This window comes from Equus przewalskii, chromosome 10, assembly GCF_037783145.1.
Source record: "Equus przewalskii isolate Varuska chromosome 10, EquPr2, whole genome shotgun sequence".
NCBI classification, from domain to species: Eukaryota; Metazoa; Chordata; class Mammalia; order Perissodactyla; family Equidae; genus Equus; species Equus przewalskii.
Genome location: NC_091840.1, coordinates 22342281 through 22366467, shown reverse-complemented (window position 1 = coordinate 22366467; position 24187 = coordinate 22342281). Strand labels below are relative to the sequence as shown.

General features: G+C 45.5%; 1 protein-coding gene across 1 annotated transcript; it reads left to right on the top strand.

The window, feature by feature from the left end:
- Positions 1-1171: 1171 nt before the first annotated feature.
- Positions 1172-22630, top strand: CASC3 (CASC3 exon junction complex subunit). Its single transcript, XM_070562048.1, has 14 exons — positions 1172-1566; positions 1915-1942; positions 2269-2306; positions 13884-14042; positions 14123-14274; positions 14818-14994; positions 15177-15862; positions 17871-17935; positions 18274-18388; positions 18629-18727; positions 18985-19199; positions 19834-19956; positions 20106-20169; positions 20906-22630. The coding sequence occupies exons 1-13, from the start codon at positions 1336-1338 to the stop codon at positions 20127-20129; spliced, it is 2112 nt and encodes a 703-aa protein (XP_070418149.1). The 5' UTR covers positions 1172-1335; the 3' UTR covers positions 20130-20169; positions 20906-22630.
- Positions 22631-24187: the final 1557 nt, after the last annotated feature.

The window sequence follows — 24187 nt, the reverse complement described above, 5'->3', positions numbered from 1 at the left end:
GGCTAATCTTCCTCCAAAAAAAAAAAAATTAAAAAACTGAACCCAGACCCAACAGCTGAAAGGCAAAGTGGCAGCATATTATTTTCCTTATTTACACTAAACTTGGCAAGTTTATTTGCATCAATTTACCTTGTGATCGATAAGATCCTGCAGATTTTTTTTTTTAATTTACTAAATCATCTATCCTCCGTTTTGAACTTAGGCAATTGGTTTTTGGAGCTGGATTTACAAGTTGTCACATTTGGCCACTTGTTTAACCAGCTGACATCTGTTTAGATACTGATTCTATCTCTGAAGGCATTCAGAATGCCTTCTACTTTCAAATTGTCTATGAATTTGTTAAGCATCAGGATCCTTAACCATCTAATTTGTAAAAATATCACACAGGACAGAATCTGTGCTATGCTATAGTGACCTTTCTCTGTTTGATGAGTATTATCAATATGCACTCCTGTAGGTGCACTAATAACTTAGCTCACGCATTTTGCATGTCTTCATTACGGTCCAAAGAAAATACACTGATTTCTTTCATTAGTGACAAATGTCTTGCCAAAGTCAAAATCAAAATCCCTCATCTATCCGTCTGGTAATCCTTAGCAAGAATGAAAATATGAGAATATTGAACCACGCCGGTTCCTATGATAATCTCTTCTTTTTAAATCCGTTCTAAAATCTTGGTAAGACTAGCATCATACCAGCCTGCACTTCAGGAGAGGTGATGGCCCGGGTGAAAAGACACATGAAGAGGGAAATGAGAATACAGGGAAAACAGTGTAGTGCTGCAACACCCAATCCTCGGGCTTCACTGTAGACAAGTGGTTTCTCCTTAGCCTTTCAGCTTAAGATGGGCCGGTGTGGCAAATCTGATGGAGCACAACGGCTTTAGAGATTTACCTTGATTCGTGATTTTACCAAGAAAACGAATGCAGTAAAATCTGCTTCAAACGTAGGTAGAAACGAGAAATCGAAAGAGAAAACCATGAAGCAGCTACAATGCCGCAGTAATGCTGTGCAGGACGCCTTCCACTTGGAAAGCCCAAGATGGCCGAGGGAGGAACCGGAGGAGACTTGCCGAGCGCGGCTCCCCTTGCCCGGGGCCTACCCAGGGGAAGTCAAGAGCCGCGCCACGCCCCCCCGCACGTCACGGATTTACGTAATCCCGCTTGCCCGCAAAGGTGCCGCAGGGCGCCAGTCCCGCCCCCAGCCCCGCCCTCTGAAAAGAGGAGCGGCTCGCCGCACGTGAAGCATGCTGGGACTAGCTCTGGAGCCTCCCGGCAGTCCCTGCGACGGGCGCGGTACGTAAGGAGCTGGCCGACGGCGGCCGCTCTCCGTAAGATGGCGGACCGGCGGCGCCAGCGCGCTTCGCAGGACACCGAAGACGAAGAGTCTGGTGCTTCGGGCTCAGACAGCGGCGGTTCCCCGGCGCGGGGCGGCGGGAGCTGCAGTGGCAGCGCTGGAGGCGGCGGGAGCGGCTCTCTGCCTTCCCAGCGCGGAGGCCGAGGCGGGGCCCTTCATTTGCGGCGGCTGGAGAGCGGGGGTGCCAAGAGCGCCGAGGAGTCGGAGTGTGTGAGTGCGCGCGGGCGGGGCGTAGGCGATGGTGGGAGGCTGCGAGTTGATGGTCGATGCCGGGGCATATTGTGTTAGAGAAGGGAGCTATCCCAGTGCGGTTTGCATCCGGAGCCCCAAGGGAAGAGGAGGGGTTGGGGGGTTTTAGGGGGCGGCAGAGCTGTCGCGGATGGAAAGCGGATGTTTATTCGGAAATTGGGGTTGGAGGTGAAGAGGCTAGACCTCCCTCGGTTGGTACTTGTTAAAGACGTACCTCCCCTCATCTCCCTTTTCAACCATTTTGTATTGAATCGTCCACTCTCTGCCGTCTGGAAATCACAGAACTAACCCGTGTCTTATTTCCTTCAGGAGAGTGAAGATGGCATCGAGGGCGATGGTGAGTAGCATCACGACGAGAGTTTTGCCCGTAAACTCAGGTCATCAACTTCCAGCAGATGACGTCCCCTCGGCCTGTTAGGAATTGGGGGCGGGTGTCACAAAGTGGCTCTTGGTAGCGTAGCGCTTAAGAGAATACGTTTGAGCAGTAAGATCTTGGGCAAGTCACTCTCTGAGCCTATTTCCCGTGTGTAAATGGAACTGTCCCATAGTTTGATGTCAGAAGTAAATGAAAGTCTTAGCCTGACCTATAACAAGCAGTGGGGAAATGTAATTATAGTAATTTGTGTTGCATTTTTTTCTTTATGTATTTCTGTTTTCTTTCAGCTGTTCTCTCAGATTATGAAAGTGCAGAAGACTCAGAAGTGAGTGTAATAGGTTCTTTTTCCTATGGTGTAGGTCGCGGAATGTACTTTAAAAACATGTAGACGTGTACCATGACCTGCTTGTTACTCCTCTTGTGCATTCTTCATTTATGCTTCTGAAAAACTGCTACAAAAGGTCTTGTTCAGTTAGAGTGAGGGAAAGTTTTGGTGTAAGCCTCTTCAGGCCACATGTGTTGCACTGTTAAAAGGTGGTTTTTCACCGTATCTGAAGAAAGTAAGATTCTAAATAAGAGAATGAGAACATCCTGAAGCCCTTCACAGGACGTTTGACAGTTTATTTTATGCTGCCTAAGTAGTGAAGCCATCTGGTTGCATATTTCTTTCCACATGTATCTGAAGACCTCGAAGGGGTGGGATTCTGAGTGGTTTGTGCCAGAAACATCCCTCAGTTTAAAGATGGGGCTTTCTCTGTGTCTGGGAGAAAGATTCCCTAAGCCAGTCTTTTGTTAGCTTGCTTGTTTTGATTGGGTGAACTGCTAGAGGTGCTATCAGAATGACTGTTTGCTGGAGTTGTTAAATGAAGTCCTGAGTTCTGGTTTTGGTCTTGGGGTTATATCCAGGGGAATTGGATTGTGGATTTTCTGTAAATTTTATTGAACTGTTACTACATATTAAAACTTCATTAAGCCCTGGAGATGCAACAATGAACACTGTAACAAAATTCCCATCTTTAGGAATGTTGCAACTTAGGAAGTCACAGATATTCAGACAGTCAAAGGACTTAGTGACAACTGCTGGAGGATAGGGTTAAGTAGGGTGTTGATGGCTGGGTACTGAATCCATCTTAGGCAGTCAGAAAGGAATAAGTTGGAGTTAGCCGGGCAAACTGTGTTCTAGGCAGAGGGAACAACAGCTGGGAAAGTCCAGAGATAGGAGAGAAGATTGAATGTTTGGAAAGTTGAAAGTAGTTTGATATGGCTGGAACATTGTTGGTACAAGGTGGATACAAGAAATAAAGGCAGATAATGAGCAGAGGCCAGATCATGAAGGTTCTTATTTGTGCTTTCTCTTTTTTTTAAGATTTTATTTTTCCTTTTTCTCCCCAAAGCCCCCTGGGTACATAGTTATATATTTTTAGTTGTGAGTCCTTCTAGTTGTGGCCTGTGGGGTGCTGCCTCAGCGTGGCCTCACAAGCGGTGCCGTGTCCGCGCCTAGGATCCGAACCGGCGAAACCCTGGGCCACTGCAGCGGAGCGTGCAAACTTAACCACTCGGCCACAGGGCTGGTCCCCGATTGTTCTTTCTCTTTCTTGAGTACCTGCTCTGTGCCAGGAGCTGTATTAGGCACTGGAATAAAAGGCAAACATGATTCTGCCCTCATTGAATTTATATTCTGTGTCAGAGGGAGAAAATAGAGAGTTAAAAAGTAATTACAGTAATGTTTGGTGAGTGCCATGATATTGGAAGCATAGGGTGCTTTGGGAACACTGAGAAGAAGGGCTAGAAGGGATGGACTGTGTGACGAGTTGGAGGATGTGAAAAGTTTAGTATGACGGGTGGTAAGTGATGAGTCTGAGTCTAAATCTTAAAGTACCTTATAAGCCAGGTTAAAAAGTATTTGGATTTTGGGGCTGGCCCCATGGCCAAGTGGTTAAGTTCGCACGCTCCGCTGCAGGCAGCCCAGTGTTTCGTTGGTTCAAATCCTGGGCGCGGACATGGCACTGCTCATCAAAGCACGCTGAGGCAGCGTCCCACATGCCACAACGAGAAGGACCCACAACGAAGAATACACAACTATGTACCAGGGGTCTTTGGGGAGAAAAAGGAAAAAAATAAAATCTTTAAAAAAAAAAAATATTTGGATTTTATTCTAAGGAAGTGAAGGAGTATAACAGGGTTTTAAATAAGAGTGTGATAAGGATTAGACTTAACTTTTAAAGCAGTTTGTCAGATCCAAGGGACATATGCATCAGGAAATCCAGTAGGCCAGTCCTCCTGAAATAGAATCTTACAGATGGAGGAAGGACTCGGGCGTTTTTATGTTAACAAGTTCCCAGGGTGATGCTTGTGCACAGTAAAATTTGAGAATTATTATTTTTGTTTTTTTGGGTTTTTTTACTATATATTTTTAAATTTAAAATTTTTTTTTTTTTTTGACGAAGATTAGCCCTGAGCTAACTGCTATCAATCCTCCTCGTTTTGCTGAGGAAGACTGGCCCTGAGCTAACATCTGTGCCCATCTTCCTCTGCTTTATGTGTGGGACGCCTACCACAGGATGGCTTAGCAAGCGGTGCCATGTCCGAACCAGGGATCCAAAGTGGCGAAACCCGGGCTGCCAAAGGAATGTGCACAGTTAACCGCTGCACCACCAGGCTGGCCCCTAATTTTTGTTTTTGAGAAAGATTAGCCCTGAGCTAACATCTGTGCCAGTCTTCCTCTATTTTAAATGTGGGATGCCCGCCACAGCATGGCTTGACAGGCAGTACATAGGTCTGCACCCGCGATCTGAACCAGTGAACTTTTGGCTGCCAAAGTGTAATGTGCGAACTTAACTGCTGCACCACCGGGCAGGCCCCGAGAATTATTTTTTTAACAGTCATTTTGTCTGCAATGGGGAGAGTTGATTTGAGGGGAGCAAGATTAGAGCCAGAAAAGCTAGTTAAGAAAGCTATTCTGAGGGGCTGGCCCCATGGCCGAGTGGTTAGGTTCGCACACTCTGCTGCAGGCAGCCCAGTGTTTTGTGGGTTCGAATCTTGGGCGCGGACATGACACCGCTCATCGAGCCACTCTGAGGTGGCATCCCACAGGCGACAATTAGAAGGACCCACAACTAAGAATATACAACTATGTACCAGGGTGCTTTGGGGAGAAAAAGGAAAAAAATAAAATCTTTAAAAAAAGAAAGAAAGAAAAAGTTATTGTGGAAGTCTAGGCAAGCAGTAAGTAAGTGTAGAATGGGTGGAGTGGTGGCAGTGAAAATAGAAGTGGATAGAATTGAAAGTTATTTAGGCTATGGAATTGACAGAATGTGGTGATTGATGAGATGCTTTATTTTCTCTGAAGTCAGCAGTAAAGTTACCTGCAAAGAGTAGAAGGGAGACAAGATTTTGGGATGAGGAATGTTTACAGTAGTCACTAGAGAATGGAAACACTGGAAAGTCTTTCAGGCAGTGTAGAGTGGTCATTGAGGTTTGGTGATTGTGAATTTATAGTAACTTACCGTTCTGCATGTAAATGAGTTTGGATGTTATCCCAATAGCAAGGAAAGAAAAGCTACCGAAAGCTTAAGTGTGGAGGATGAATTGTGGATGAGGCAAGACTGGAGGCAAGGAGAACTGTTAAAAGATTATGAGGGTCGGGGGCTGGCCTGAGGCCGAGTGGTTGAGTTCACGCACTCTGCTTCGGTGGCCCAGGGTTTTGCCAGTTCAAATTCTGGGCGCAGACGTGGCACTGCTCATTGAGCCATGCTGAGGCGGCGTCCCACATGCCACAACTAGAAGGACCCACAACAAAAAATACACAACTATGTACCTGGGGGGCTTTGGGAGAAAGAGGAAAAATAAAATCTTAAAAAAAAAAAAAAGGTTATGAGAGTAGTCCAAGGATCATGATGGTGCCGTAAAGGGACGTGGCTGTGGGACTGGCAAGACATGGACATATTTGAGAGAGATTTAGGTGGTGCTAACAGAAGTTGTTGAGTGATTGAATGTGGAGCCTGAATTAAGGAGGAGTCAAAGGGATACCCAGCTTGATGAATGGTGTTTTTTGCTAAGAAAGGGACCACAGGAGGAGGAGATTTCAGGAAGGACAGTGGTGGGTTAAGTTTTGGATCTTTTGAGATTGAGAAACCTGTGGGACTTTGAAGAAGTGGTGATATCTAGTATATACTGTGTGAAACTTAACAGAGAGGTCTTGGGGGCTGGCCATGTGGTCGAGTGGTTAAGTTCACACACTCCACTTCAGCGCCCGAGGGTTTCGCCAGTGCGGATCTTGGGCTCGGACATGGTACTTCTCATCAAGCCATGCTGAGGCAGCATCCCACATGCCACAACTAGAAGGACCCACAACTGAAATATACAACTATGTACCGGGGGCACTTTGGGGAGAAAAAGGAAAAGTAAAATCTTTAAAAAAATTTTAGGGGCTGGCCCCGTGGCCGACTGGTGAAGTTTGCGCGCTCCACTGCAGGCGGCCCAGTGTTTCGTTGGTTCGAATCCTGGGCGCGGACATGGCACTGCTCATCACAGCATGCTGAGGCCGCGTCCCACATGCCACAACGAGAAGGACCCACAACGAAGAATATACAACTATGTACTGGGGGGCTTTGGGGAGAAAAAGGAAAAAAATAAAATCTTTAAAAAAAAAATTTTTTTAAAAGAGAGGTCTAGTTCTTCTCTGTTCAGTACACCAGCCAAATGTGGCTAAATTTAAATTAATTAAACTTAAATTAGGGGCCGACCCAGTGGCGCAGTGGTTAAGTGCACACGTTCCGCTTCTCGGTGGCCCAGGGTTCGCCAGTTCGGATCCCAGGTGCGGACATGGCACCGCTCGGCAAGCCATGCTGTGGTAGACGTCCCACATATAAAGTAGAGGAAGATGGGCACAGATGTTAGCTCAGGGCCAGGCTTCCTCAGCAAAAAGAGGAGGATTGACAGTAATTAGCTCAGGGCTAATCTTCCTCAAAAAAAAACAAAACAAAAAACCAACAACAACAAAAAGCACTTAAATTAAAACTTAAGTTCCTCAGTTGCAATAGCCACATTTTAAGTACTAGATAGTTACATGTAGCTAGTGACTGCTGTATTGGGCAGCATAGATGAAACATTTCCATCATCCCAGAAAGTCCTTTGGGACAGCACCTGTCTAGGGTAGAGAAAAACTTTTTTTTTTTAAAAGATTTTATGTTTTTTCCTTTTTCTCCCCAATGTCCCCCAGTACATAGTTGTATATTCTTAGTTGTGGGTCCTTCTAGTTGTGGCATGTGGGATGCCTCCTCAGCATGGCTGGATGAGTGGTGCCATGTCTGCACCCAGGATTCGAACTGAGGAAACACTGGGCCGCCTGCAGCGGAGCGCGCGAGGAAAGCCGCCACTGGGTCGGCCCCTAATTTAAGTTTAATTAATTTAAATTGAGCCACATTTGGCTGGTGTACTGAACAGAGAAGAACTAGACCTCTCGGCCACGGGGCCGGCCCCAGAAAAACATTTTATATCCTGACTTTCATAGTAGTCCATTTCTTGCTTGCGTTTCTTCTCTGTTACTAACTGTATATATCTAGACATTACAGTTTAGTCTTGCTTATTTCTTAAGATTTTATCTGTCTCTTAGTCTCCAGATTAGTTTTTCGTCTCTTTCTTATCCTTACAACTTATCCTTTGAAAAGATTTTGATGGTTGCTCACTCATGGTACAACTCAGTGTGCTCCCTTTGTGTGTTGTATTTCCTGCAAATTTGTATTTCCAGATCCGTGGAAAGATAAATAGGAGTCAAAGAGTTTATCTTGAACAAAACTGACTGATGATCACCTAATTTCTTTTTTCTTTTTTCTTTTTGAGGAAGATTAGCCCTGAGCGAACATGTGCATTGAACTAACATTCGTGCCCATCTTCCTCTACTTTCTCTGTGGGACGCCTACCACAGCATGGCTTGCCAAGCAGTGCCATGTCCGCACCTGGATCCGAACCAGTGAACCCCAGGCCACCAAAGCAGAACGTGTGCACTTAACCACTGTGCCACCAGGCTGGCCTGATCACCTAATTTTCTTTCCCTTATAAATCATTTGCTGTTTTGGGGGGGAGGGTTTTGAGGAAGATTAGCCCTGAGCTAACATCTGCTGCCAGTCCTCTTTTTGCTGAGGAAGACTGGCATTGAGCTAACATCCATGCCCTTCTTCCTCTACTTTATATGTGGGACACCTACCACAGCGTGGCTTGCCAAGCGGTGCCATGTCCGCACCCGGGATCTGAACCGGTGAACCCTGGGCCGCCAAAGCAGAACGTGTGCACTTAACTGCTGTGCCACCGGGGTGGCCCCGGTCATTTGCTGTTTTTGTCTAGATAGTCCCAATATATTTTCTCTAAGGTCCAGTAATTCTGTTAGAATTGTCTTGGTGTTGGTCATTCTGGGTCAGTGTTCACAGGTATTAGATGTGCTCTGTAGTATATCATGGAACCCTTATCCAAATAATTTCTTTGCCTCTCTTCAGTATTTGATCCTTTCTCACTAATCCTTTTTATCTTTCTCTTCATTTGTTTGTGATTTTTAAATACTTCTTTCCTTTTCACTTTTGTATTTTTCTTAAGGCGTTATTATTGTGTGTCCCTCTTGTGTTCCTTCTAGTTTTAGAGTTTGTATTTGAAATGATTTTTTTCTTTAATTTCTGATACCTTCCTGAGTTCTTTCATTTCATTTTTGAGTTTTTCCAATTCTGATTGATGTTCTGTCTTATATACTTTTTTTAAAATGTCTTTTTAGCTCATTTTGAAATAGAAGTTACAATTTTGATATATGTGCATGTCTTTCTGAAATGCTTTCATTGTAGGAATGGTTTTCTACTTATTTTTTTCCTCATAAGTTTCTGTGGGATTTGATCTCTGTATTTTTCTGTCGTTGATTTTTGTGTAAAATCAGTTTTCCTGATCTTTTAGAAGGAAGTGTGGCTCAGAGTAGCTTTTTCTAACTTAATAAAGCTCCTTCTGTTCTTCTCTTACAGCAGTAAAAAAATATGGTGGCTTGCTTTCTGAGATTTCCTGCTTTCGTTCCCTTCCCTAACCTGTTTTGAACTTTCTCTTTCCTTTATTCCTTTTGTCACTCTCCTCCTTAATTTCATTCTCCTCTCAACAGTTTCTCTTCAGTGTGGGACCCTATCCTAGAAGGGAACCCTGGCAGCCAGGTCAGTTTCAAGATTTCAGAGCAGTTAGTTTGCTCTAGCCCCTTCAGGCCTTCTTCAGGTCCCTGCAGGACCCTTGTGCTCACATGCTATTGGTGACAGTAAAACTCCTCCTAGTTAGTTTCACCTGTTGTTCTTAGTTTTGCCTTCTGTTGAATACCTGTTGATTAGTTCACAGTTCTCCTGTTTTCAGGTCTATTTACTACTCTCTGCTTCCTGCCGTTACTGACAGCAATCTGACGCAGATCCTGTGGCTGTTGGTGCTTTGTTCTTATGTGCTTGTATTTTGGGGTCTGGGGGATACCTTGTAACCTAGTTTGGTTGTAAATGTTGTCCAGAGGGCTTTGATTTTGCTGTCTAGAAGCTCTTACTTCATGTGGAGGTTTGACATCAAAAGCTACACTGCTATTTTCCCAGAATCCTCCAAGGAAAGTTTCAAAAGAAATTTGACTCTGAAAGGGCGGCTAGAGAGATGGTAGCTGGAATGGAGGCTATGAGGTAAAGAGAGGGTTTGGTGGTTATTTTTTAAAGTTGGAGAATCAAGTATGGTTAAAGATTGAAGGAACAAGTAGAAAGGGAAAGAAAAGGGAGGAGGTGGGTAATAAGTGTGCTAGTGTCCTTAACTGAGTTTGTGAGAAGAAATAGGAACCAGACAAGGGAAACATCAACCGTTGTAATTATAGAGAGGTGGGAAGAAAAGGTGTGTGGGGAGGAAGCTGTGTTTCCTTCTTTGTTTGGTTTTCCTTGTGAAATAAAAGGAAAGACATTAAGAAGGGTGGTTGGGGTTGGGGTGGGGTAGGAATTGTGAGACTAAAGGAGGTTTGAGTAGCTGAGATTGGAGGTGGCCCTGATGTGTTAAGTTTTATGATTTTTTTTTTTTTGAAGTACCTTTGGTGGTGATCAGTGGTCTGGTTGTAGGCCTAGAAAAAGCATATATTTTAGTTGGTCCAGTCCTGGTACTTGGGAGTAGCAAGGGACTTGAGGGTGTTACTGGTAGTGATTGAAATGAATGGGCCGCGGAGACTAGAGAGAGGAAATTGAATGTGGGAAAGGACTGATTGATGGGGAGAAGGTGGAAAGGTCAAGGGAGTGGATGTCTTAAGAAGTTGGAGGGGCTGGTGCAGTGGCGCAGCGGTTAAGTTTGCATGTTCTGCTTCTCAGCGGCCCAGGGTTCGCCAGTTCGGATCCCAGGTGCAGACATGGCACCACTTGGCAAAAGCCATGCTGTGGTAGGCGTCCCACATATAAAGTAGAGGAAGATGGGCATGGATGTTAGCTCAGGGCCAGTCTTCCTCAGCAAAAAAAGAGGAAGATTGGCAGTAGATAGCTGAGGGCTAATCTTCCTCAAAAAAGAAAAAAAAATAGACTCGACGTTGAGAACGAGGAAGACACCAGCTCCAACTCTTACTCTGAAATATGTAAGGAGTGGAAGAATGAGCTAAACCTCTGCATGGGAATTCTGCCGGGGAAGCAGTTGCTTCAGGGGAGAGCTGGCTTTAGAATTGGGAAGAGTGTTCGCTGAACAGTAGAATCAGCAGAGGAGCTCTCTCTGGAATAGGGTTTTGATATCAGCCCTTAGCCAAAGCAAGGGCATGTTTATAGGGCCATGTGACCCTATGGTAGCACCTTGTCTTCAATTAGACCAGACTTTGACTCTAATTTGGAGTCTCCTCAGCAGTATGCTATTTGTATTTTTCTGTCCTGTCCTAGAAACAAAATCAGTTCTCATTTGGAATAAAAGAGTTGCCTCATTTGACATTCCACCACAGACCAGAGAGGGTGGGGCATAAAACAAAGTTCCCTCATTAATCATGCTGTGATACTATTTTAGGATGTTTGAATTCAGTCACTGTTTGGGGGCTGGGGGGCGGGTAGTGTGTAATGAATTAAGGTCACATGTACACACCAAGCAGGATTCTTGCAATGTCTGCTTCGGAACCTCCAGGGAACATAGGATCAAAGAAAGAACTGAGGGGCCAGCCCAGTGGCACATTGGTTAAGTTCGCACGTTCCGCTTCTCTGCGGCCCAGGGTTCGCTGGTTTGGATCTGGGGTGCGTACATGGCACCGCTTGGCAAAAACCATGCTGTGGAAAGCATCCCACATATAAAGTAGAGGAAGATGGGCATGGATGTTAGCTCAGGGCCAGTCTTCCTCAGGAAAAAGAGGAGGATTGGCAGTAGTTAGCTCAGGGCTAATCTTCCTCAAGAAAAAAAAAAAAACTGAATGCTTACCACATACCTATCCCCTTCTCAGGAGGGAAAATTTCTTATGATTGAGAGAAAATGGGAAGAATCAAGGGTACTTGGTTGTTAAAAAGTTGTGGTGGGGGGGGCCGGCCCTGTGGCCAAGTGGTTAAGTTTACTCACTCTGCTGTGGCAGCCCAGTGTTTTGCTGGTTTGAGTCCTGGGCGCGGACATAGCACCGCTCATCAAGCCACGTTGAGGTGGTATCCCACATGCCACAACTACAAGGACCCACAACTAAGAATATACAACTATGTACGGGGGGGCTTTGGGGAGAAAAAGGAAAAAATAAAATCTTTAAAAAAAAAAAGTTGCGGGGGGCCGGCCCAGTGGTGCAGTGGTTAAGTTCACATGTTCCACTTCGGCGGCCTGGGGTTTGCCGCTTCGGATCCCGGGTGTGGACGTGGCACCGCTTGGCAAGCCATGCTGTGGTAGGCATCCCACATATAAAGTAGAGGAAGATGGGCACAGATGCTAGCTCAGGGCCAGCCTTCCTCAACAAAAAGAGGAGGGTTGGCAGCAGATGTTAGCTCAGGGCTGATCTTCCTCAAAAAAAAAAAGTCGTGGATAAAGGCTTGATTCTCATAGTTTGGCTGTGGTCAAGCAGTCTCCCTCAATTCTGTGGGTTTCATAACAGATTCATCTTTCTGGAAATCCTAACCCAAAACACTTTGAGGCCTAAATACCCAGATGCTGAATAGGGAAGAATGGGAAAGAAGGATTAATTGGCTTATCTGGGCCAATCAGGCAGACTCAGCTCTATTTGAAGAAAGGGCCGCAACTTTGAGCTTGAAAGTTTCTTGCTTTATCAGGAATCTCACAGAGAGTCTCTGATCAGATTCCTGGGTCTGGAGTTACAAGAGGGCCTGGTTCAGGTCAATGAGAACCCAGTAGGAGAATAAGAGCCCAGTGTACATATATTTACCAGGTTGCAGAGGTGTATTGTTACCCTGACATATTATGCCAGCAGTGGGGACTAGACCACCTTCCCTTGAACTTGTTTCTTTATGTTCTTACAGGTCTCTAAACCTATCTCCTTAGCCTGTAGTTCTCTGCCTCCTTATATCCAAATCTTGGGAGGACGAGATAAGAGTAGCTCTGTTCTAAAGCCAGGCCCCCTAGCGTGAGCCTTAGCTGCTCCTTTTCCCTGCCTGGAACTAGCCAGACCTCTCTTACCTGATCCTTTCTAGTGGCCCCTATTTCCCTAGAGGATGCCCTAAGGACACCCTTTGTGTGGACAGACCCAACACTTTCTCTGTCACAGGCAGGATTATCTAATCTCGATGTGGTAAGAGAGGGAAGAAGATGGTGGAGAGGAGAGAGAGCAGTTGGGCTTTTTTTCATTTCTAAGAGGCAGTAGTTTTACAAGTTGTTCCCTAAGGTTTTCCAAGTCAAAATCTCATAATTACATAATTCTCGACAGAGTTGTTGGATAAAGGGATCTCATGCTGCAGAAAATTTAGTATGCATATCATAGACATCAAAAATGTAAGCCACTATTTCCCAGCTTGAGGGTAAGTAGTGCCTTGGGAAGTCATGGAGTTATTTATTACAAGGAGTTTGCTAGCTCAGCTCTCATTCTCTTTAGACTAAATATCTATCTCCCACCTTTATGTACTGCTATTTTGAATATATATAAATTAATAAAATGTAAATATATTTTATAGTATTAAATGTATAGCAGTTGTTTTTCATTATGTATTTTCTCAGTCATGTATACTTTCTGGGGTATGTCTCATGGGAATCCATGAAAATATTAGATCCTAAAAGGGGTCTGAAAGGTTGGGAATCTTTGCTGTAAGCTGTTTTGTGATGAGAGAATTCACAACTTGAGTTAGAGTGTTGTTATTAGGCATTAATGTTTAAGAGAGAGTTCATGGAAAGGGAGAGAAATTATCAACAAAGATTAAGCTCCTTCTTTATGCTAGGCACTTTAAAGATTTTATTTTATTTTTTTTCCTTTTTCTCCCCAAAGCCCCCCAGTACATAGTTGTATATTCTTCATTGTGGGTCCTTCTAGTTGTGGCATGTGGGACGCTGCCTCAGCGTGGTTTGATGAGCAGTCCCATGTCCGCACCCAGGATTTGAACCAACGGAACACTGGGCTGCCTGCAGCGGAGCGTTCGAACTTAACCACTTGGCCAGGGGGCCAGCCCCTATGCTAGGCACTTTAAAGCCTCCCATCCATATCCCTTGGGCTCTTTCCCCAGAGGCCGCCACTGTTTAGAGCTCTTTGCATATCTTCCTGGAAAACGTACATGGATCTGTATAAGCACGTGTATGTGTGTATATATTTTTTAATGTGCTTTTTTAAATAGTGCCCTTATCCTCTAAAAATTTTAGGAAGAATATTGATGTATTTGCTTTTAATTCTTACATTGTAGTAAAAGTTTGTTGGAAAATCTTTTCCTAAAGAATGGAAAGTAAATAAAATGCACCATTCAGATCTTATCTCCATAGCTGATGGGGAAATTTTTTTCAGGGTGAAGAAGGGGAGTACAGTGAAGAGGAAAACTCCAAAGTGGAGCTGAAGTCAGAGGCCAATGATGCTGCTAATTCTTCAGCAAAGGAAGAGAAAGGAGAAGAAAAGCCTGACACCAAAGGCACTGTGACTGGAGAGAGGCAAAGTGGGGATGGACAGGTCAGTACCCACCCATTTGGGGGCTGGTATAGTGGCTTTTAACCTTGGAGGAAGTAAGGAGCCCTTTATATGTTCTCTAGGAGAGCACAGAGCCTGTGGAGAACAAACTGGGTAAAAAGGGCCCTAAGCATTTGGATGATGATGAAGATCGGAAGAACCCAGCATACATACCCCGGAAAGGACTCTTCTTTGAGCATGATCTTCGAGGGCAAACTCAGGAGGAAGAAGTCAGGTAACAGCCATTTTCTGCTATTTAGTATGTGTTTAGTATAGTAGTGTGTACTTACTATATGCCAGGACTTTGCTAAGTGCTATGTGTATTATCTCATTTACTACTCACAACATTTTAAGGTATGCATTATGATTCTCCCTCTTGTACAAATGAGAAAAGTGAGGCTTAGAATATTTGGTAACTCTTGGTGAAAGAGTTGGGGTCCAGACCCACACTTCCACTGCCTTCCTTAATCTGAGGCTCAAGGCCTCTGGGATATGAAGTGCTTGCATAGGCTGCCTTATAGGAGAGAGGTGTTTCCAAAGTGCCGAGTAGTTTGAAGTGAAGTCTTTCTTCATTTGTATTCCTGTTAGACTTGAGCCCATCAGACCTGCGGTGCTATGATTCACTCTTGCTTTTCGAAGGCCTGTTTTGTATAATCTGGGAAGATGGGGACACTACATGAAGTTCCTACTGTTTCCCTGCCCAACCATGTGTGTTTCATGAACATTTTTACTTGGCAGAGTCTCTCAACCTAAGACACTTTTCCCTGGTTTTATCCAGACCCAAGGGGCGTCAGCGAAAGCTGTGGAAGGATGAGGGTCGCTGGGAACACGATAAGTTTCGGGAAGACGAACAGGCTCCAAAGTCTCGACAGGAGCTCATTGCTCTTTATGGCTATGACATCCGCTCAGCTCACAACCCCGATGACATCAAACCGCGGAGAATCCGGAAACCCAGGTGAGGAAATTTGGGAGCCTACTCTGTTGGTATTTGTAGAAAGAACTCTGCTTTTAAAAATGCCTTTCTAGCCCGTAATTGAATGGGTGAGGAATATGGTAAGTCCCTGACCCTCAGTTTATATCTCTAGTGGTCCTTTTGTTATTTCTTTTCTTAAGACTTTCTCCATTCCATTTATTCAGGTTTGGGAGTCCTCCACAAAGAGATCCAAACTGGATTGGTGAGCGGCCAAACAAGTCCCATCGCCACCAAGGTCCTGGGGGCACCCTACCACCAAGGACATTTATCAATAGGAATGCTGCAGGGACTGGCCGCATGTCTGCTCCTAGGAGTTACTCTCGATCTGGGGGTTTCAAGGAAGGTCGTGCTGGTTTTAGGCCTATGGAGGCTGGTGGGCAGTATGGTGGCCGGTCTGGTGAGACTGTTAAACATGAGACTAGTTACCGGTCACGGCGCCTGGAGCAGACTCCTGTAAGGGATCCGTCTCCCGAAGCAGATGCTCAAGTGCTTGGCAGTCCTGAGAAGGAAGAGGCAGCCTCAGAGATACCAGCTCCTGCTCCTGACACTGCACCACCGGCCCCTGATAGGCCTGTTGAGAAGAAATCGTATTCCCGGGCAAGAAGAACCAGAATCAAAGCTGGAGATGCTGTCAAGGTTGCAGAGGAGGTGCCCCCTCCACCCGAAGGGCTGACCCCAGCACCTTCAGTCCCAGAATCTACCCCTCCTCCACCTGCTAAGACTGGTAACTGGGAGCCTCCAGTGGATTCTAGTACAGGTGGACTTGAGCAAGACGTGGCACAACTAAATATAACCGAACAAAATTGGAGTCCAGGGCAGCCTTCATTCCTGCAACCACGTGAGCTTCGGGGTAGGTACCTTAGAGGTAATGACTAGCCTTTTTCCCTTTGTATCATCAGCTTAGTGGCATGTGACTTATATCTCTGAGGGAGCTGGTGATTGACGAATAACTACATTTTCATTAACTGAAAAAAACAGATGGATTCATAGGTATATCTTCCAAAGACCTCAGAGCAATTTTATCTACCCCACTACTTTGCCTTCTATTAACTGATCAGTCATCAATATGGACCTCCTGAGTGCAGAATCATTTACCACTTTGTAGAAAAACTGGAAGAAAAAGGTAGTGTTCTTATTATTTGAGCTAATGGTTAAACATTTGAAGGCAGAAACATACTCATTTGAATTTGGATGAGTATCTTCTAATCTCTTTGAAGGTAAAACCTCTCTAATTTCCTTAATCTTCTAGAACCAGGCTGCCCAGTAGAACTTTCTGTAATGATGGTGCTTTTGAGTACTTGTAATGTGGTCAGGGTGAGAGGGGAACTGATCTTTTAATTAATTGAAATTTAAGTAGCCACATGTGGCTAGTGGATATATTGGACAGCATAGTTCTAGAGACTAGGACCTATTTACCATCCCTCTTGTCCATTCTTCGTTGTCTTCCTCCAATCAGATAGTTCAAAGGATTTTTTCTTTAGTTTCTTTTTTTTTTGAGGAATATTAGCCCTAAGCTAACATTCGCTGCCAATTCTCCTCTTTTTGCTGAAGAAGGCTGGCCCTGAGCTAATATCCGTGCCCATCTTCCTCTACTTTCTATGTGGGACACCTACCACAGCATGGTTTGCCAAGCCATGCCATGTCTGCACCCAGGATCCAAACCGGCAAACCCTGGGCTGCCAAAGCAGAACGGGCGCACTTAACCACTGCACCACTGGGCCAGCCCCTCTTTAGTTTCTGAAGTCTTAATTTGAATTTAAAGATTAGAAATCCTCGTTTGGACTGGGAGTTTTAGCATCCTTCTCTGATGTGCGTGATTTTCGAAAACCAAAAATGATGGTAGTCTAAATGGGACCTTGAATTGATCTTTGGATAGAGGAGTACAACTCCTACCAATATCTTATTACCGTTGGAAGATAGTCTCTAGAATATTTCTTTTTTGTCTTTAGTCATTTTCAGCCAGAGGGGAATCTCTTCCTACACTTGAAGCCCAGACTTCTGTGGTCAGGAATAATCACGTGGATTTAGAGAACAGTCCTCCCCTGTCCCGTTGTTGCTCAGAAACTTTGGGGCTGAGGTTTTTTCAATATGTTTGATAATGTAATATGCTAATTATAACCTCCCAGGGATTCTTTTTTTTTTTTTAAGATTTTATTTTTTCCTTTTTCTCCCCAAAGCCCCCCCGGTACATAGTTGTGTATTCTCCGTTGTGGGTTCTTCTAGCTGTGGCACGTGGGATGCCGCCTCAGCGTGGTCCGATGAGCAGTGCCATGTCCGCGCCCAGGATTCGAACCAACAAAACACTGGGCCGCCTGCAGCGGAGCGCGCGAACTTAACCACTCGGCCACGGGGCCAGCCCCCCAGGGATTCTTTTTTTAAGATTTTTCCTTTTTCGCCCAAAGCCCCTTGGTACATAGTTGTGTATTTTCAGTTGTGGGTCCTTCTAGTTGTGGCATATGGGACGCTGCCTCAGCATGGCTTGATGAGCGGTGCCGTGTCCGGACCCAGGATTTGAACTGACAAAACCCTGGGTTGCCGCAGCAGGGTTCGTGAACTTAACCACTCGGCCATGGGGCCAGCCCCCCTCCCAGGGATTCTATACAGGGAAGTATGTGGTGGGAAAAATTTGAACTTGGATTTTCTCACTGAAGTAATTTTTTTCATGTTATTGCTATATTAAGGTGGCAGGCAGTGGGGGCAAATTTCCAGATGCTGGTGTTGACAGGAAGCAGAGATAATTTAAAAGAAGAAAGTTATTCCCCATGTTGGATTCTTCAACCTGTCATTTTCTTGATGCTATCTTTAGTCCCACTCACATGTGTCTGCTCTGCAGCAGTGACTTTTTTGGTGTATTACAGGTATGCCTAACCACATACACATGGGAGCAGGACCTCCACCTCAGTTTAACCGGATGGAAGAAATGGTACAGAAAGGGAAAAGCGGGTAGATGGGGAGGGGGCTGCATGTAATAGCTTATGCACTGTTTAAACCAAGATACGGTCTTGAAGTCAGTTTTCCTATTGTTTACCCATGTTTCTTTTAATTTGGGTCTCCAGAAAGTTAGGATAGAGGGGTTAGGTGATTCAGATCTTGGTGTTTTTCAATGGTTTTTCACTTCATTTTGCAAATGCTTTTTAAAGACTTTCCATGTCCCAAGTAAGTGTTTTGCAGCACCTAAAGGAAGGTGCTATGCACCTAAACGAGGCTTGATACAAGAGTCAGCCCTCTGGAAGTCTTCTTGCTCAGACCTCTTTATTTCAGGGTGTCCAGGGTGGGCGAGCCAAACGCTATTCATCTCAGCGGCAAAGACCTGTGCCAGAGCCCCCTGCCCCTCCTGTGCACATCAGTATCATGGAGGGACATTACTATGATGCACGTGAGTTTTTTTTTTTATTGTTGGGGTACCTTTCTTGGCAGGGTGAAGTGAACTAAGAGACCAGCCTCCTGCCTCCTGAATTTCTCTTCTGACCTCTCACAGTGGTTATCATTGTCTGGTTGCTGTTTTCTTCACATGGAAAGTTGAGAACATCTTTTAAAGAGCTTGGGGGACAAGGAGACTTGTCTGTGTGATATGAAGAGTGAGGGTTTATGAGAGTCCCAATGTGATATCTTACAGTGCAGTTCCAGGGACCAATCTATACCCATGGTGACAGCCCTGCTCCACTGCCTCCTCAGGGCATGATTGTGCAGCCAGAAATGCACCTTCCCCACCCAGGTAAGCTTTGCACCTCTGCTTGTATGCTTCCAGTACGGGAGAATGTGTGTTTGGGTCTTCACAGATCCCATCCTCTTGAGCTCTGTGCTGCTTGCCTATGAGTCTAGGCACTCTTGCTGCTTGGGCAACAAACTCCTCTTGGGTCCATCCTGAGGACTTCCATCCTGAGCCTGTTTGTGCTGAGCAGCCCAGCCAGGCCATCCCATGGAAATGGTGTTATCTTCTATTTCAATTTTTGTTTTCCTCCTCTTGTCCAGGTTTACATCCCCACCAGACACCGGCGCCTCTGCCCAATCCAGGTCTCTATCCCCCACCCGTGTCCATGTCTCCAGGACAGCCACCACCTCAGCAGTTGCTTGCTCCTACTTACTTTTCTGCTCCAGGAGTCATGAACTTTGGTAATCCCAGTTACCCTTATGCTCCAGGGGCACTGCCTCCCCCACCACCGCCTCATCTGTATCCTAATACACAGGTGAGATGGCTAATGAGCAGATTTTTCTAGGTACACATCCTTTAAATCAGAGAGGAATGTGGTATGGGGAGGACACTCAAGGAATTGGAGAGAACATTTCAATGCCACTGATTTACATGTGGCGCCAGGACGCCTCTTGGTGGTGTGGAGCTGGAAATGCAGCTTACGTAATGCCCATCATCCATTTACTCTCTTCTGTTTCTTTGATGGTGTTTCGTTCAAGTGGTTTGGTACATCTTAGGTGATCACATCTTCATATTTATTCACCTGCATATAAAGAAACTGTATGGTGCTTAACAGCCCTACCCCTCCCTGTACTGCTTCACTCCCAGCGGGTTGACACCATCTGGTATCTGGAGTGTCACCACTAAGCTCAGCCTCTTCCATTTGTCAGTTGATGATAGGAATTAGAGAAAGCTGGGCAGTACTTTGAAGAAGTAGGAACCAGAGCATAATTATGACATTATTAAGGCAGAAATGAATAATCACTTTATTTTAAAGAGGGGCACTTAGAGAATTAAAAAATTATAAATTCCCTAACACTCTTACTTTTGTGCCTTAATAGTGTTTCCTGTTCTTCATAGTATGGATGAATTAATTCCTAACTTTTTCTTCTGGCTTATTGGGGTCCCAGGCCCCATCGCAGGTGTATGGAGGAGTGACCTACTATAACCCTGCCCAGCAGCAGGTGCAGCCAAAGCCCTCCCCACCCCGGAGGACTCCCCAGCCAGTCACCATCAAGCCCCCACCACCTGAGGTATGAGAGCTCCTTCCTATGCTTAGGGCACATCCTACTCAGTGGGTTTTCCTTTTCCCCAGAAGATTGCATTCCTTTTCTGGGTGTGTTTCTGTGGAAAACAGTCTTTTTTTATGACCTGATAACAAATTCCAACTTTATTATTTCAGGTTGTAAGCAGGGGTTCCAGTTAATATGAGTTTCTGAATATTTTAAATCTAACATCATATAAAAGTAAGTGAATAACTTACCATGACTCTTACAACATTCATTTTTTTCCCCAGCATTCTTAAAACTAATGCTTAACAAACAAACAATTGTCTGATTTTTTAAGTTATAATCATGGGATGTCTTGGGGGAAGTCTCAAAGGAGCCCCAAAATTTGCCAGCTTCTTTGTTTTGCGAATGCATTGAGTAGGGCTGAAGTAGAAACCATTGATAACTTGGCAGAATTTCATTTGGGAAGCTGCAAGGAAAAAATGCAGGAGGGCGTTTTTTTATTGAGGAGAGGGGAAATCTAAATTTGAGGTGTTAGAACAGAGCCAATTCTAAAGGTCATGGAGGACAAAGACCATGGGAGTTTTGTTGTTGTTTTGGTTTGGTTTTTTAGGAACATTACTTTAATAAAACACGTTATTTAGAAGTGTAGCTGTTTTGTTTTTTTTTTAAGATTTTATTTTTCCTTTTCTTCCCCAAAGTCCCCCGGTACATAGTTGTGTGTTTTTAGTTGTGGGTCCTTCCAGTTGTGGCATGTGGGACACCGCCTCAGCGTGGCCTGATGAGCAGTGCCATGTCCGCGCCCAGGATTCAAACCGGCGAAACCCTGGGCCGCTGCAGCAGAGTGCATGAACTTAACCACTTGGCCACAGGGCCGGCCCCATAGAAGTGTAGCTTTTTGAAAACAACTTGGAAATGCCTAGAAGGTCCATTAATAATTTGGTGGTTCTTCCCTTTTTCCCACCCCTTTCAGAACAGCAGAGGTGAGAACCCAGGAGAGAAGAGAAATACAACTGGCTGTCTGCTACCAGGAGGGCTTCAGAGATAAGGGCTTGCTCCTACTGGCAAGCAGCTGAATGAGGAGAACCCCTGCCTTTCTCTGAGGACAGGCTTTTTTGGAGAAAGGGAGAAACAAGTGGACTTCTTCCCATCTCCACTCTGTACTTGAGTTGGCTGTGCTCAGAGGAGCAGAGATCCAGACAGCCCAGGCTTCTAGCTCTGCATCTAGAAGCCCATGTCTTTTGCTCTTCTACACTTTCTCCTGGGAAATTCAAGTGTCTTCTGCTCCCAGGGAAGCTCTTTCCTGTTTGTTTTGTTTTCTGAGATGTTCGTTTTTAAAGCCTGGCTTGCTATTCTTAACTTAATATTCTTTTAGTTTCTTTCTCTCTGTCTGTTTCTTTTTCTCTCTCAGCTTTTAAATGAGACAAGTTCTTCCTTCTGGTTTGCTAGCTCTTCTGGGTTCCCTTTTGACTCTCTCCTGCATCCCAGATAATTGAGAATGCACCAGCTAGTCTTCTCCCACTAAGTCTACAAAGAGCTGGCCTTTCATTTTTGGTTGGTTTTGTTATTGTATACTTGGATTTTCTTAACTTCTTTAACCCTATGGAAACATAGCTGTTTGCACAGTGTCCTATTATGGAGAAAAGCTCAAAGTTTGTGGTAGGAGCCTTTCTTCTTGCCTTTGGTTTCTAGGAGTCCGAGCCTCTATCAGTCCCTGTACTCTGGTCGGCTTCAGTGTTCTGTTGAGGGAAAAGTCTCTACTGTGGGGAGAGAAGGCAAACCAGATGCTTTGATGAGAAAGGAAGGGTAGAGTTGAGAGCCTTTGCATCTTAGGGATATGTATTCACACAGTCCTCGGGGCTCAGTCTTTGAGGTAAGTGGAATTAGAGGGCCGTGCTCCTCTCCTTTCCATCCCTCCTACCACACCCCGTTTCCAGTTGCTGTGGACCAATGCATCTCTAGAGGCAGATATTACCCAGCAAGCACTCTCTCCTGTCCTTTGCAATTGCTCTTCATGTCTTTCCTGCTACAAATGTTTTAGATGTTACTACCTTATTTTTCCCAAGTTCTATTTCTGTCCTTGGAAACAGAAGAAGATACCACACCTGGGCTTAAGGCCTAAGGAAGCCAGTCACTTTTGGGGCAAGGGCTCCTCCCTCCCTCCTTCCCTTCCATGGCATTGAACCACTTCCCTGATGCCTCTGCGGAAGAGATTACTGTTACTGCAGCACTTGTGTCTGCCAGGGGTAATTTGGCCCCTGTCCCTGTCCTTCTACAGAATCTGAGGGAGAAGGTGGCGGCTGTGTCTCTCCCGAAGTAGCGTCACTGTATTTCTATTCCTTCTCTCCAGCAGCTGGCCTGACCACTCTTAGTCACAGGTGTGGGGTGGGGAGAGGGGAGAGGCACTCAAGCTGTAACCCCCAAGGAGGAAATACCTAAAACATTCTTCTAGGGGTAGCTGGTGGTTGTGCCTTTTGTAGGCTGTTCCCTTTGCCTTAAACCTGAAGATGTCTCCTCAAGCCTGTGGGCAGCATGCCCAGATTCCCAGACCTTAAGACACTGTGACAGTTGTCTCTGTTGGTCCGCTGTGTTTCATTGCAAAGATTTTTCCGTGTGTGTTGTTTTTTGTTACTGTTTTAAAGGGTGCACATTTGTGATCAGCATTGTGACTTGGAAATAATAAAATTTAGACTGTAAACTTGGCTTGTTTGCTAGTGTTTTGCATGAATCTTGATTTGGGAGGGAGGGAAGAGGACTCTGATCCCCCAGAGTCACATTTACTACTCGAGCCAGGTCAGACTTGTGAAGTGGAAGCCCAAAGAGGTGAGGAGCGCCTTTGAGGCCGTAAGTGTGCCTGCACTCCCCATCAGTTATCTTTCCTAACCACCTTGCCATATAGATAGCAGGATATCACGAGTCCCTTAGATTGGAAGTATCAAGGACAGAAAAACTGGTGAGATGCTGCTTACCCACATGAACATCTAAGCATCCCTCATGCCTGCCTTTGTGTTTGACAAGTAAGTTTACCAGGGTAATTTATCAGGTGTCGATACAACTCTACCAGGAACTGGGTGAGGAGAAGGTGTAGGTAGCTAGCTTTTTTTCTTTTCTTTCTTGAGGAAGATAAGCCCTGAGCTAACATCCACTGCTAACCCTCTTTGCTGAGGGAGATTGGCCCCAAGCTGACATCTGTGCCCATCTTCCTCTATTTTATATGTGGGATGTCTACAACAGCATGGCTTGATAAGTGGTGCATAGGTCCATGCCCGGGATCTGAACCCTCGAACTCTGGGCTGTTGAAGCAGAGTGTGCCAACTTGACTGCTATGCCACTGGGCTGGCCCCTAGCTTTCTTGAAAAGTAAAGATGTTGGCACTGAAGTATTCAGGATGACAGTCTAAGAGAGGCTCCTATCAATCTTAGTACAGGTATAGAGGAGGGGCAATTGAAAGACCACCAGCTGGGCTCATTCTGCTGGTTACCTAGGCCACTTGGCCTCCATGTGTACAGGGCAGTTCCTAGCTTTGAGTTGACTGTTTCTTCCTCCAGGTCCTTGGTGGGGTGGAAGTTGACTACAGAGGCTGTCCCTGGTACGGGAGAGCAGTTGAGTTTAATGTGGAGCTGGCAGCATCTGTTCTTGGGTCCCACAAATCCTTGTACACTGGGGGCATGGGCATCGTGGTGCATCTTAAAATGACAGTTGCAACTCTTCCTACACCACTTGGTACTGCTGCTACACCCAGAGGACCGTGACTCTCCTGACCCCCATCCCTCATTTCTCTTCAAGTCAAGTCATGTTGCTTCCTTTCTCCTCCCCCACAGGGTGATGGGTAACTATGGGCCTGATCTCTGAGGTCATGCAAAGAATGCCAGCCAGCCTTGGGGGTGGGTTACTAGTAGGAGGAATGAGTATGTTAAGATGCTTCCTCCCTCACCCCTGCCTCTTGCTTCCCCAGTCCTGCAGTTAGATCCCATTGCTCTCTGTTGCCCTGGTAACCAGCTCAGCAAGAAGAAACTCAAGCTCAGCAAAGCCCCCAGGTTCTCTCTGCCCCTCGCCCCAGTCTGCCTCTCGGTGGGCAAAAAGAAGGGGAGTCTAAGGGGCAGAAGGATCATCCTTGGGTAGCCCTGCCCAATCCTCTTCTAGAAGTCCATGGGCTGGGCTCTCAGTTAAAGATTTTTGCCCTGATCTCCTCACAGTTCTGAATCATACCCTCTCCCTCTACTTCTTCCATGATGCCCTGCCAACCCCCGTCCCC